This window comes from Chanodichthys erythropterus, chromosome 2 (genome assembly GCF_024489055.1).
Source record: "Chanodichthys erythropterus isolate Z2021 chromosome 2, ASM2448905v1, whole genome shotgun sequence".
In the NCBI taxonomy this organism is placed as follows: Eukaryota; Metazoa; Chordata; class Actinopteri; order Cypriniformes; family Xenocyprididae; genus Chanodichthys; species Chanodichthys erythropterus.
In genome coordinates, this window is record NC_090222.1 from 21,719,026 (window position 1) to 21,734,514 (window position 15,489).

The 15,489-nt window shown below is 37.5% G+C and overlaps 1 protein-coding gene across 1 annotated transcript in view; it reads left to right on the top strand.

Moving 5' to 3' along the window:
* eif3ea (eukaryotic translation initiation factor 3, subunit E, a) overlaps nucleotides 1-15,489 on the top strand; it is a 46,324-nt gene that overhangs the window by 25,638 nt on the left and 5,197 nt on the right. Inside the window, exons 8-10 of the mRNA XM_067404806.1 lie at nucleotides 3,515-3,641; nucleotides 5,711-5,812; nucleotides 12,293-12,402. Of these exons, the coding sequence (XP_067260907.1) occupies nucleotides 3,515-3,641; nucleotides 5,711-5,812; nucleotides 12,293-12,402 (339 nt within the window). The remainder of the gene's footprint in view (nucleotides 1-3,514; nucleotides 3,642-5,710; nucleotides 5,813-12,292; nucleotides 12,403-15,489) is intronic.

A 15,489-nucleotide genomic window follows, 5' to 3' on the forward strand; every position in this document is an offset into this window, starting at 1 on the left:
GTGAAAGACTATGAATACTTAAAAAAAAAAAAAACTGGGTACAATGAGATGACATTATTCCGCTCACCCATCCACCATCGAACATTAAGAGGAAACTTAAAAGTGTAAGATCATTAACAAATAGCTACAGTAGACCATGAATAACCCCAAAAGCATGATTCCCCCCCCACAGCAATAACGGACTGGTTAAATATCACTTTAGTAATATATATCTGCATTATGTAACATGCATTGCCTTAATCAAAAATGTTCATTAACTTTAGCACAGTGATACGGTTTCAAAATGATTTCTGTCATTTTGACAGATATTGTATTTACCTGTGAAACAAACATGGAAAGAGACGTGAGGATTTGAGGAGAAAAACAGGAGATTTTTTGTGCATTCCAGTGAATTATTAATGGGTTATATTGTAAATTAAATGGGGAGGACAGACCACAAATGTGCAGTATATGTTGTCCTTTTTCATACTATTACAGCAGAATGCAAAGGGGGAAAAGAAAATAATCATGAGGAAAAGAATACTGCAACTGAAAAGAGCTCTTGCCATACCAAGCATTACGTTATTCTCATGATGTCTAAAAAATAAAACATGAAGGAAAATTGACAGCTCATTCAGTCAAACTGACAGATGAGATTTATTTGTAGGGCAACCTTATGATTTGAAATTAGTTTGTCTTTTTGAATGCAAGTTCCCCAAACCGGACGTGCCACCCATAATTCAAAATGCAAGTAGGCTCGTCAGGAATAAAATGGATAAAAGATTTCTATGTTTGCTGTTCTATTGAACATTCATCATTCATCACTAAAGTCTTAACAATAAATTCTTGCTGACCCTAAATGTTTTTACATATTTTAATTTAACATTTTTACATTTTTGAACAGTTTTGTGACTAAATTCACTAAAATGTTTTAAAAGCATTTTTTTTTTTTATGTATACAGTGGTGTGAAAAAGCGTTTGCCCCTTTCCTGATTTTTTTTCTTTTTGCATGTTTGTCAAACTGTAATGTTTCAGATCATCAAACAAATTTAAATATCAAATATAACACAAGTAAACACAGCATGCAGTTTTTAAATGAAGGTTTTTATTATGAAGGTAAAACAAAATCCAAACCCACATCGCCCAGTGTGAAAAAGTGCTTGCCCCTCCCCTGTTAAAACATAACATAACTGTGGTTTATAACACCTGAGTTCAGTTTCTCTAGCCACATCCAGGCCTGATTACTGCCACACCTGTTCGCAATCAAGAAATCACTTAAGTAGGACCTGCCTGACAAAGTGAAATAGACCAAAAGATCCTCAAAAGCTGCACATCATGTTCCAAAGAAATTCAGGAACAAATGAGAAAGAAAATAATTGAGATCTATCAGTCTGGAAAAGGTTATAAAGCCATTTCTAAAGCTTTGGGACTCCAGCAAACCACAGTGAGAGCCATTATCCACAAATGATGATAACATGGAACAGTGGTGAACCTTCGCAGGAGTGGCCAGCCGACCAAAATTACCCCAAGAGCGCAGCGACGACTCATCCAAGAGGTCACAAAAGACCCCACAACAACATACAAAGAACTGTAGGCCTCACTTGCCTCAGTTAAGGTCAGTGTTCATGACTCCACCATAAGAAACAGACTGGGCAAGAATGGCCTGCATGGCAGAGTTCCAAGACGAAAACCGCTGCTGAGCAAAAGGAACATAAAGGCTCATCTCAGTTTTGCCAGAAAACATCTTGATGATCCCCGAGACATTTGGGAAAATACTCTGTGGACTGATGAGACAAAAGTTCAACGTTTTGGAAGGTATGTGTCCTATTACGTCTGGCGTAAAAGTAACACAGCATTTCAGAAAAAGAACATCACACCAATAGTAAAATATGGCGGTGGTGATGTGATGGTCTGGGGCTGTTTTGCTGCTTCAGGACCGGAAAGACTTGCTGTGATAAATGGAACCATGAATTCTGCTGTCTACCAAAAAATCCTGAAGGACAATCTCCGGCCATCTGTTCGTGACCTCAAGCTGCAGCGAACTTGGATTCTGCAGCAGGACAATGATCCCAAACACAGAATGGGGGCAAATACTTATTCACACCACTGTATATTTGTTTTATTTTTACATGAAATAGAATAGAATAATTTTCTTTTTTTTTTGATCATTTATTGCCAATAACCAATTATCTTAGTGGTATCAGCCAGAATTTTAATAATGGTGCATTTTTGGTTATTTAAACTGCTCTACAACAGGAAAGTAGAGCGAGAGAACGGGAGCATTACATGACCCAGGCCAGACTTGAACCTAGGTCAACAACGCAATCAAAGCCTCAATCCATTATCAAAGTAGTTTTTAGTTGCAGCCCTATCCTAAATCCCTACCTCCCTGAGGAGAAAGTGATGCACTCATATTCAACTACTACTTCCTGTTTTGCCCTTTTCCTTGCGAAGTCATTTAGCAACCGATTAAGCCATATCATGGCTTTGGTCGTAGCTGTCGGGCTCCGTTAGATAATGCATTTTTTTTTTTGTTCTGTGCGAAGCCTAGATATGGCATCATGACTCATGTGAGTGGTCTGGCCATTGGAGCCTCCCTGGGAGAGCGAGTAGGTGTAAGTTAATCAGGAACACAGCATGAAGTGTTGTGGTTTGCCATGAAGTCAGACAACTACAAAGGGAGGAGAGACCGAAGGCTGCGCCAACTGGGATCACACGCCGCCGAAGCCCGCTGCTGTTTTTAGCTCCAACATCACAAGTGCCACAGGCCCCCATGTCCCTTTAATTGTTTCGGCTAATTAAACCATCCGGCAGCCCTTCTCCTTTTCCTCCATGTGACATGTGTTTCTCCGTGCTGATCCGTAAGGGAGCTTTAGGGCCTGGCCAAGGCAGAGCAGCTCCACTTCCTCCTTGAAATTTAATTTGGTCCTCGTATGAGGGATTGGGGGGGGGGGGTCAAAGATGTTCGTACAGATACCGCAGGCGCGGAGGCCGTCCTCCAAATTGACTCGAAATGTTAAGTGCACTTTAACAGGAGCTCTTAGCCCTATGACAAGGCATCTGTTGTATGTTTTTTTTTTTTTTTTTTTTTTTGTCCATATAAGAAAGCTCTTGCACGTCTCTAGTCGGTAGAGAGGAAACTTTGTCTTGGGTTGTAATAGTAGTGCTATGTAGCTTTCATTCTCGGTGAAGCCCACAGCTAGTTGACCTGTGGCTGAAAAACAAATCCCTGGTGGATAGTGTTTCACTGCTTTGCAGGCCTGTAGCTGGTGATCCGTGTCTAGAAAGGGGCTTTTCCTTTTCCCTTCCCTCCACAGTGGGACCAATGAACAGAGGTGCTTTCAACATGGTCTGACTCTTGTTCTCCTGTTTAACGAGAATCTGCAAGTTCACTGTATGAGAATAGGGAAACTGATAGTTCATCGTTCTTATAGAACATTTTTGCTGTGAAAAACAAATTACATTATGTGACTGTTTCACTGTAGAGATTATAGCTGTCCTTCAAGCGTGTGACTGTTGTTGTTTTTGTTTGCAGGTACCTAAATGCTATTCAGACCATGTGCCCACACATACTGCGCTATCTGACCACAGCTGTCATCACCAACAAGGACGTCCGCAAGCGTAGGCAGGTGCTAAAGGATCTGGTGAAAGTCATCCAGCAGGTATCTGACAGGACTTTGGTTTTTCATTTATGTCCTGGTTTGCTATGTCATTGTCAATTTATATTATTTTATTGTATTATTTATTATTAAAAAATATTCATAAAAATATGAATGGTATTAAATTTAATTTGATTACATTTTTAAATCTAGTATAAACATTTTAATTATATAAATATATATGATATATTTAATGAGTATTGTAATATTTATACAAGCATGTATAATATATTAATGTTTAATTTGATCATTGCAGTGATGTGCCATAAAACAATCAAATGAAACATTATAAATGTATATATAAATATTAAAATATATTTTATAAATGTTTAACATTGAATTAAAATGTTTATACTAGGGCTGTCGGTTGAATTATGTAATTAAATGTAATCAATATTTGCTGAGAAATCTATTATATTAAATGATGTTATATTATTTTAATTTTACCCCCCACCCCCCCTTTTATTAATTTATGAACGCATTAAATGGAATTGTCTCATATGTGCCTAGGTTAGAAAAAAAAAAAAAAAAAAAAAAAAACTTTTTCATTTGTATTCATGATACTTTGTGTGTATCCTCAGGTTTATTATAAATTCTTAATTAAAATAAATTAAATGAAAGCCTTTTTTCCTTTTAATTCAGTGTGAGCAATCCTATTTGTCAGGTGGTGCTCTATTGATAACTGTTTCATACTCTGTTGGTCTTCCCTCAATCATCCACACTGGCCTTGCAAGTACTGAAAGATGTTTTCAATAAGAGATTACCCATCACCAGTCAAACAATGCTTTCTTTCTCTTTTAAATAAAATGTATTTTTATTTGAATTTAATACATCTAGAACATTGCAGGGAATCTTATACCTCGCTGCGTCCATGGAAATGAATGAATGAACGAGTGGTGTATATTGGCCTGAAAATAAAAGCTCTGTTTATCTATGTGCCTCCTCAGGCCATGCGAGTCTTGAACCCATTAGATTTGATGAATGGTGCTGGACAGTCTGATTGTAGTGTTCTGATGTCTGTGTCCAACAACAGTAGCTTCTTCAGAGATCAATGGCACTGAAATCCAAATAAGTGCATCCCGCAGCCTTTGCGTAATCACTTAAACATGTGTCCTGAGGTGCTCACCATACTCCCTGCACAAGTTTCTCCTCTCATGGTTACTCAAGCATCTATGGTATTTAGATCCAGGGAAGACCCAAAGACTATCATGTATCCAAATGGGACTCATCCCATCAGGTCCTCTGCTAAAGGGATTGTACTGTACTAAGTCTTTCAGCTCATGGCTGTTTATAGACATGGCACATTAAGCAGAGGTTGTGCTCATTGTTATATACAACCAGGCAGAGATAGCTCAATCTGCTCACCCTTGTATTATCTGAAACCAGTAAGATTTTCTTTCTACTATGGAACAAAAAAGAAGATACTTTGAAGAATGTAAAGGCCATTGATTTCCATAAACAGCAAAAGTGAATGGTTCAGACTAGCTGTGTTTCACCAAGTTGCAAATTTTTAAATTGATTTTAACATTTTTATTAGTTATATCATAATAATTAATTATATTTTATTATTATTTTATCCACGCTTAAGCATTTCCATCCAGCATTTTAATGTGATATCCCAAAATCTGCATTAAAATGGTTAAAAAAAAACCAGGCTGTGGTTAAAAAAACCAGGCTGCTGTCAAGGACAGAAAAAGTGCCATAAAAGTATATGACTTGTGCACTGTTTTCAAGTCTTCTCAAGGGCAGTTTTACTATTGAAAATCATTCTCATTAAATCATCCATATATGTGACTGTAGTCAGCTTGTGCCAATTAAGAAAATATATGCAACAGTTTGGCGACAACCATGTTTGTAACCACAAGATGAAAGCAGCAGGAATTTTGTGCTTGAGCAGCTGATTTTGTACAAGTTCTGCTTGTAATGTAAAACTTTATTTGTTAATAAAACAAACAAATTCATAATTAAAAACACCCCAGATTAAGAACCAATGGTGGAAGGTTTTTTTTTGTGTGAGTGAACTTCCCTTAAAGAACTATTTTGCATTCATTTATCTTTTGTTCTCTTTATAGGAGTCATATACCTACAAAGATCCAATCACAGAGTTTGTGGAGTGTCTCTATGTGAACTTCGACTTTGATAGTGCTCAGAAGAAGCTGCGAGAGTGTGAGGCGGTAAGTTCCAGCTGTCATTTCCTGTTACCTTTTTATCAGCTTGTTTCTTTGTGTGTCCTTAAAAGCATGGCACGCTCTCCTCTTTATAGGGACTTTTGCAGATTGATTGTATCTTCTGCCATGTTCCTGTTTTTCCAAAAGCATAAAATTCATAACATAAGATTCATAACAGGTTCCATTAGTGAAAGCGTTTGAAGAGACTATCCTTCTTCTAAGATGTTGAGCTCATCCTTCACTTCTTGTCTGGCCACAAAAAGCCTTTAACTTAGTAATTTACACAGATGATGTCAATTTCCCTTAGGATGAGTTGTGATGGCATCACACTAAGTCTCCGACCTATGATTTGTCAGAAGCGTCCTCTGAACTTTACCATAACTGTTGATAGTCATTAGCGATGCTGTGTCATTTTTCTGCAGTCACAAACAGCTTACCCTTCTGTTTTGGGCCCTGAAAGGGGTCTTAAAGCTCAGGCGGTCTCTGCGAGCCGCACTGTCATGGGCAGCTGTGGTAGTGGGCCCCTGAAAGAGCCTCTGACTCACCATTTGTCATGTTTTTATGATAGCCGGTAATTGTCAGATCAGTGGGATGGTTAACAAGAAGTGCTTTTGGTGTGCAGAGGCGGACACACGCACTGGAAAGAGCTTTCTGTGGTACAGACAAGCCAGTGATCTGTATTTTTGTTCCTGTTTATAAATGGCCTTCCATAATGGTCACTTCATCAGTTTTCACCCTTGACTTGCTGTGTCATTCTTTCTGTTTTTACAGTTAAACTACTGACTTCCAGTGCCAACACAGCACCGAACAAAACAAAAACACAACAGAATAGAGCAAAAAGCTCTGTTTCAAAGGAATAGCTCACCTCAAAAATGAAAATTGTAATTGTAAATCATTCGAAATCTTTGTGAAGACGGTTGCTCTTTTCCATGCATTTTTTTTTTAAAAGAGACTGAAGCTTTTAAGCTTCAAAAAAAATCCAGGGCACAATAAAATTGGTGCATGCCACTTGTGAACTATATTCCAAGCCTGTTGAAGTCATACGGTAGTTTCATGTGAGGACCAAAATTAAATTTGTCTATTCACGTCTTCTCCTGCAGTGAGCTGTTGGAGTCAGTGATTTGAAATCAAGAATAAGATAACTGACACTTTCAGACAAATTCATTGAAAAGATCTGACTCAAAAGAACCATTTGTTCATGAATCATAGGACCTGTTTACACCTGGTCACTTCATGCGTTTTTACTGATCGGATAGCAATTTTACACTTGGCCACATAAGCGTGTCTCCGCAAAACGAATATAAATACGATCTTCAATTCTCACGCTATATGCAAATTTAACGGAGTTCACGTCAAAAAAAAAAAAAAAAAGCAACAGATACTGGCTGCATTTTATTTATCATCGGCTAATTTCAAGATCAAAGACTGCAATTGAAAAAATCATCGGCATCAGCGCTGGTAAGATCATTTAGTCTCATTACTTTTAATGATGATTGTGTTTTAAGCATCTGGAACTTAATTTCAGTTTCATTTGAAGCAGTTTGAGTGTTGGCTTGCTGAAGAAATACTGAGCTGCGGCTATGTGTGTTGCAGTAGCACAGTTATACCTGGTTATAACGTCATATAGCCTATAACACGCTTACACGTTTATTCTTTTAAATTTACATATGTAGTTTCAACAGCCATATGCATTTACAATTGACCCTTTGCAAAGACCCACCCCCCCTTTGTTACTTTGTCCGACAAGCCATGGCACTCTGTGAAAAATACATCACGGAGCAAAGAGGACACTGACAATGCGCTGACAGACAAGACAGAGCAGGCTACTTTTGGTATGAAACAAAGTCTCCGCTTTCAAATTTTGTAATGCTTTAAAAATTCAAACATTACCGTTTTGTGGCTCTTGACAGATCGCTGTAGCATCTCAGTTCAAGCGACACCGATCATCTCTTCCAACTATAGTAATAAACATGAATTAACATTAGAAGGTATGTTGTTAACTGCAGAAAGACATCAATACACAATTTTTTTAAATTCAAGTCCACCAACTTTAATTTATTTACTCTCCCATCTGGTTTGTTTCTTGGACAAAATGGCAGATTCAGCATCATGATTGGTCAGATTGCCTGTCAATTCACTGGCGAAGGGTGAATTGTCCAGTTTTGTCTGGAATGCATCCCAGACCACCTCCTGAAGTGGTTTGAGTGATTTAAATCCGTCTTGAAAGTGTTTCGGAGGGCATTTACACCTCTTATGAATTCAGATTACAAGAAGGGTGGATATATTGCATATTGTAGTTGTAAATGATTTAAATTGTTTGTCGTATGGCTTCAAAAGTCTTTGAATATGGTGTATGAGTCATAAGGACCACTTTTATGGTGCTTTTACATTTTTGTTTTAATCTTGAAAGCTTTAATCCACTCACCATCTTCAAAATGTATCCTTTTGTGTTGTATGTAAATGAAAAAAGGCCAGATTTGGAACAAAGTTAAGGTGAATAAGTGACTATTTTCATTTTCAATTTTCAAGATTTTAGAGCTGCTGGAACAACATATGGAATTCTGAATGTATATTTTAATCACGTTTTGGCTTTAGTAAAGTGCAAATGACACTTGCTACTATGCGATTACAGACATTGTTGGCAGATTTGTTTGCCATCCTGACCTTGGAAAACATTACATTTCAACGAAAATGCATTTGGTAAGCTTCCCCACAAACGTGCCAAATCTTAAATGGCAAAAAGTATTATAAGAAAGTCTCAGTGTGATAAAAGCCAGAAATCGCCTTCAGGCGCATTCTTGGTTGCAGTAAACGCATTACATTACATTACAAAGATTCATCCCAAGCATAATTAGCGTGAGTGCCTTTAGCCTAGTGTGCACTTATGTCGAAGCTCATTCCCATTCTCTAAATTATTATGAATTCAAAGACCAGTCGCACTGCCCATCGTCTACAATTGTCCAAAATAAAACAATTCAGTTTTGTTTAGTAACAATCACCTCATATGTTAAATAGCAGGCTTTTTATAGGAGAATGAAATAAACCCAACTTAACGTTGAAATGGGAACCTTCCTAAAACGCTGACATGATTTATAAACATTTACTCTTGTGCGAGTGCCCATTTGATCTGGCCAGCTGTTTTTCATTCTAGACGTTTATCGTCAAGAAGCATAGAGTCCTAAATCACCAGAAGTCAAGTTTTTTTGGGGGGTCTCTGCTGGTCCAAATGATCGAGTCATTTGGGTGATCTCTATTACACTTTGCATGCTTGGAGTCCCGGCTTTGTAAGGCTAGCAGTAATTAGCACACCTGCATCTGTGAGATCTCGTGAGAGCCCTCTGGCTACTGGACCTCCAGAACCATGGCATATTCTACAACAAGAGTTCAGCCCAGACACTGCGTAAATGGCCACTAATTAGTCCTGACCCTGATTATGAAAGCCTAAGGCATTATTGAGATCACAAGCTGCACAAAAAAAAGTTAAACTATGTGGCATGTGAGCATAACTAGCTAGGCTCAGATGTATGTCTGCTCTAAATGCTCACAAATTCAGTCTGATTGAGTGGTGACTTACAAAATCAGAGTTGCTCGTCTACAACAGCCCCAGGCTTTTCCTGTTAGATTGCCGAAGCCTTGCTAGTCATTGGACTACCTGCTCTCAACCGCCTTTACTCATACAAAAACAAAAATCCCCTCATCTTTATACAAGTTCATTAAAGTAACTATTTGGTTAAGTGATTGCAAAAGAAAAAAGTTTTTTTTCTTTTTTTTTTTCTAAAAGGGATACATTTTTTTTTATTAATAAAGAAAATATTATTGAGAGGAGATGCTAATTGTTCTCTCTCCCTCAGGAATTCCAAATAAATATACTTTATTGCTTTATTTTTATATATATTTTTTCGGATATTTGTCTGTTGAATGCTGCTAACTTTTCACCATTTTAAATAAAAATAATGTCATTTACAAAATTCATATAGATCCAGTAAGGGTCATTATTTCATTTTCAATTAAAATAATTTTTAATTTAATTATTTTAATATATTTTTAATTATTTATTCTTGTGATGGCAAACCTGAATTTTCAGCAGCCATTACTCCAGTCTTCAGTGTCACATAAATGAAATTATTTGTTTCTCAACATTTCCTATTATTATCATTGTATATAAACTGTAGACCTTCTTTATTTTCATTTATTTTTATTTTTATTTATTTATTTTTTTTGCAGAAACCGTGGTGCATTTTTTCAGGATTCTTTGATTAAATAGAATGTTTAAAGGAAAAGCATTTATTTGAAACAAATATTTTGTAACATTATTATCCTTTTTATCTTATTTTTGTAACATAAGTGTTTACTGTAACTTTTGATTTATCTAATGCTGGATAAAAGTATTTATTTTTAATAAATCATGCTGACCCCAAACTTGATGTCTAAAATAATAACCTAAATACAGTACTGTTGTTTACAAGCAATTTCTTAACATATAATCGGCACCCATGGCTCCAGAGGTTCTGCAGGCCTGTGATTCAGTCCAACTGGACACGGTCCTGGATCTGTAGAGACTGACCGCATAAGCGTTCTGGGATTTTTTTTTTCAAGCTGTGGATCATCACATTGCTTACTTTGCATTGTGATTACCTTATCATGCTTATCCAGTCAGCTTTTGTAATTTTTCCTTTTTCAGTTGATCCATCTCAGCGGAGAGGGTTCATAATGGTTTGGGCTCATAATGTCTATGCTATGCATAAAACGTAGACACAACCTTATATAGCCCTGTTTTCAGTCTTTTGAAGACTGGAAAAAAAAAAAAAAACCCAAAAGCTGCACTTTTAGATTCCAGTAAGTTAAGCTCAAATTTACTTTTTTGTACTGCTACAAAGTTGTCGTAGCCTTCTTCTCTCCCCCTCTTACTAAAAAAACCTCTACAGTAATTATAGCACTTAAGCGGACCATTATCAGCTTAAGATAAGACAATGTCAATGATGAAATGTGTGTTGGCTGATAGGGCCATGGCCATGTAGTTGAGATTTTTTCAAGCAGAACAACAGAGATAGTAGCTCTCATAGCCTAAGCAAACAAAGCGGGGGCTGTGAGCGCAGACGTGCACACGAAGACGCGGGACTGCATGTGAACCGTGCAGAGACAGCGGGGGCTCGCACATTTCTTCTGCTGAGTGGAATGCACCGCACTATTTGCGCTTTGACTGCAAGGTAAAGCACACCAGGTCTCTGTAGGACTTGGAGGTTAGTATGCGGTGATCAGAGCTCAGCTGCTCTGCTCGTCTATGATTGATAGTAGACTGTAGTTGAGATGTTTGAAAGCAGTGGCACTGTAAATTGGTTCCACCACGCAGCCCGGTGGACCCTGCGGCAATGGGCAAGACAAACGGCGATAAGTCACAGCCATTGCGGTGGATTCGGTGGCTGGCTCTGTTCCTGCCCTGTTTCATGTGGGGACTGTGGAATTCCAAGATCTGCGGTTAGTTTAGAGTGCAGAGAATGACCCCAGATTTTTCTTTTTTTGTGCTTCCAGATAATGGTTTTCTCCTGAGGATAGCATTAAACACCGTTGTATATGTGTTAACTATAAGCCTCCCTATCAAATTATGGAATTACAAATTGCTGAATTCATGAAGCAAGAATTCATTTCCACAATTTGATATAATTCTGTTTTATTAATACTTTTGGCATTTTTCCCATATCGTTATTCCCCAACCAGGTGCTATTACAGAGACCTCAGATGAAGTGGAACTGTTTTTATTTCAGTTCTGAGTTTATATAAACTTCCTGTTCTGTTCATTGTCCAGGTTAGCCACAGAGTTTTCCATGTTCCAGTAAACTTTTGGACTGAACACTGCTCCTAAAACAATGAGTGCATTTACATATGTTTATGAATAGGTTAACACAAGAACCTTTACATGAAATAAACAGTTTAGACGGGTGTTTACAAATAATAAAATATTTGTGTGTGTGTATGTATGTGTATGTGTGTATATATAAATATATAATATTAAAATTGTAAACTTTTACATACATTAACAAAAAATTTTATTATCTTTTAACAATACTGAAAATAATTTACAACAACAGTGATAAGAAGTAATCATTTTTGAGCATCAGTTCAGTGTATTAGAATTATTTATGAAGGATCTTGTGACACTGAAGACTGGATAAGTGACTGATTTAAATTTTAAATTTCAATTTTAGTTGACATTACTACTGTTTTCACTATTTTAATTAAATAAATGCAGCCTTGGATAAGATATTCTTTCAGAAATGTTCAAAAAACTTACTGACCCCACAATTTTGAACTGTATAATAAATATTTCAGGGGTTCATGCAAAAGAATCATCATATTTGGGGGGTCTGTGGTATTAAAAACTCCTGGTTTAAGGCATTTTCTTGACCTTACATGTTTTAGCACAACCAGTGTAAGATTGTGCATGAAAATGCATTCAGTGTCTAATGTAAGCATTTAAATCTTTTAAAGGTGCTGGTGAATGATTTCTTTCTTGTGGCGTGCCTTGAGGATTTCATCGAAAATGCTCGTCTATTCATCTTCGAGACCTTCTGCCGAATTCACCAATGCATCAGTATAAAGTAAGTATTTTGGATTTCAATGTAGTACAAAATAACTGCTGGATCATGTAACAAAACATTGAAATACCATTTAAAGTGGACAAATTGATGGATAAATTGTTGTCAGGAATGATCAAAAAGAAAAAAAAAAGGTAGCAGGTCTGAAAATGTGTCCACAATGTGGGAAAGCTTCCTGTTTCCTCTCTTCCATTCCCACTTCACTCTCTGATAAGTTTTTATTACCCAGTGTGCTGGAGGAAGCATGTCCAGAGACCGGCTGCCAGCACCTCAATCTCACACATGGAGACACGCATTCAGAACCAGACATCCCAGGCACATCCACCCATCTGTTTTAAAGCATGTCTAAAGGGTCTACATATTGGCCCTCGGGAGGATCTTAATGGGTGCGCCCAGTCTGCGGATAATACAGCATATTTTTCTTTTCTAAGCGCCTCTTACTTCGTTATTGTCTTGTCATGTCCTTGTTAGGACCGTAAGATGGTGGAGTTTTGAATTTTTGTCAGCGCTAATTCACTAAGAGCACAACCAAAAAGGAATATTGCCTTAATTAAACCGGTTAAAGAGAATAGTTGAGATAAATTTACAGTGACTTTGTTTTTCATTGATCCACACAGTTTAGTTAGCACTGGCACAATGTATCTTCTGAACTCCTCATAGACTCTTCTGTCTGTGTTCGGCTGAATACGGCAGGTGTTTTATTACCACTTTACTCTAGTTGCGCTTTTTTATTGCTCCTTTTACGGTATTTATACGGCATCGTAGGCTTCCAGAGAAGACATGCAATGGTTTCAGTCCCCAACATTTTCCATTGGTGGAAAAGAAGTGGTCTGCATGGAAAGGGAGGTTTGGGCGGGTGTCACTGGTTTCCCTGTGCCTGGTTCCTATTAGCCTTCCAGTGATGGAGTGCAGAGCAGAGAGGCCGCATTGCCCTCCTGCCTGTTTAATGAGCTTTCATAACTAGTAGTCTTTGAGCATCTGTCCTGCATTCTTTTTCCCGCCACCGCCTCTGCGCACCAAGCAAAAAGCACTTGACGGCAAATTGGAGATCCGCTAACAGGTTGCATCTACCTCAGGGGATTTATGACATCCTGTAAATCCCGAAAGGGTCCATGTTCACGAATGCACACGCTCACCCAACACACTATCATATACCACGTTTGATGAAAGCCCTGTGGAGTTTTTTTTTTCTCTCTCCAGCAGTGCACGTGCAAACAGTCGTAGCCATTCGGAATCTGTTATTTCTCTTCTAAACGCACACCCGGTGATCAAAAACCATCTATCCCCAGGTTCTCACACTATTTCCATGCTTCATTGTACAGCCTAATTGCTTGCTCACTTTTTCTGAGCTGTATAAAACCGAGAAGGGCTGGAGTCAAGGTTGAAACATGGAATGTGATCAGGCTCTGTCCAGATCTCCAGTTGCAGATAGTCTGGAATTGATTTGGAGTCTTGGCTCTTTTTTGGCAGTCTTCTTGCAATTGAATCCATTTTCTTGTCAAAGGCGACAAAGGTAATGCTGAACTAGGAAACTGAATTGTGATTGCTGTATATCTGTTCAGGTTAGTAGCTCAACGGAGTCGCCTGAAAGACAGTGTTATGTCTGTTTAGAGTGTATAGAGGATTGGAAAACATCCATTTTTGGTTTACAAGTGCATGTCATTGGTACATTACGCAGAAGGCCTCTGCAACTAATTGTGGGCTTAAATGAAACATATGCAAGTTTTGTAGCAGTTTTGTTATGTTTACAGTTGTTGGCCTTGAACGGGTAGGCAGATTTTTTATTTTTTTCCCCCCTGTTTTTGCCCTCAGCCTACACCAAAAAAAAAAAAAAAAACCACAACTACAAATGGCTTTATATATAAAAATGTCTGAGAAGGCTGTATTTGAAATCTGATTTTATGACTTGCACTTATGATGGCTTTTGTATTTGTCTTTTGCCCTCAAAGTCTTAAATTCCCAATTTTAAATTCAGTGGTCTTTATTCAAGTGGAGAGTCTGTGTGCACTTGGTGATAATTTTATTTTTTAGTTGGATGTCTAAAATCTGTAAATTAATGTGATCTCTTACAGTCCATTGTAATCCATTTTGCAGTTGATTTGTGAGGCTAAGCACATATTTTTTTGGTAATTCCCTTAGTCCCACTGGCCTGGAATTTTGTTATTTTTTTTTAATATTTTTGAAATTACATCAAGTGTAAGTTTTATTTTAAAAAATATACATTTTGTTAAAGCTGCTGTCCGTAACTTTTTTGGGTTAAAAATGATCAAAAATCAATTATTGAGAAAGTACATAACCATTCATTGTTCAAAACTGTCTCCTTACCTTAGCCCGATTCACAACGGTAAGCTTGTAATAATGTTTTATAATTCAGGTAGTACTGGTGGGTTTTCGTGGGAAATTCGAGCATGTCGCCGTTTGTCTTTGCGTCATTGCGTCACGTCTGTTTACATAAAGTAAAGAGTCCCAGTTAACTAGGCTAAATCGCATGTGAGGTGGATCATTTGTCCTTTTCTCACAGCAGCTTCAATAATTAAACTTATCTTTTGGATGGCGGATTATATGGTATGACAAATTAACGTAAGAGGTTAGACTGTACAGAAATTGAAATCTACAGGTAACACTAATACACACTAAATACACAAAGTCACGCAATGCTGATGTTAACATTAACAATTTGAGAACAAAGTACAACAATAATAATAATTTGCACGGTTTGATATGATATGAGCTAAGCAATCGTTAGATTTAATCACCATTGGCAGTGTGGTTTATTGTAATGCTTTTTTGCCTCCCTCAGTTGGTCAGAACAAAAGTAGTAGACATGTTACTTATTTGATCAGATGACATTTACTGCTGAAAATTCTTGGTCATACTTCAAGACTACAATTTGTGATTCCGAAGTACAGTATCCACACCGATGTGGTGATTGACAGCAAACATTAGATTAATCCGCTCTGAGGAGTTGCGGCGATGCACAACCCATGTAAAGAGGATAATTCCGCAAATTACTGCAGTTGCATTTATGAAAAACAGGGAGGTTGTTTTACTGGGAAGAGGGGAAACAATTTTACCCCAACCTATGAAGCA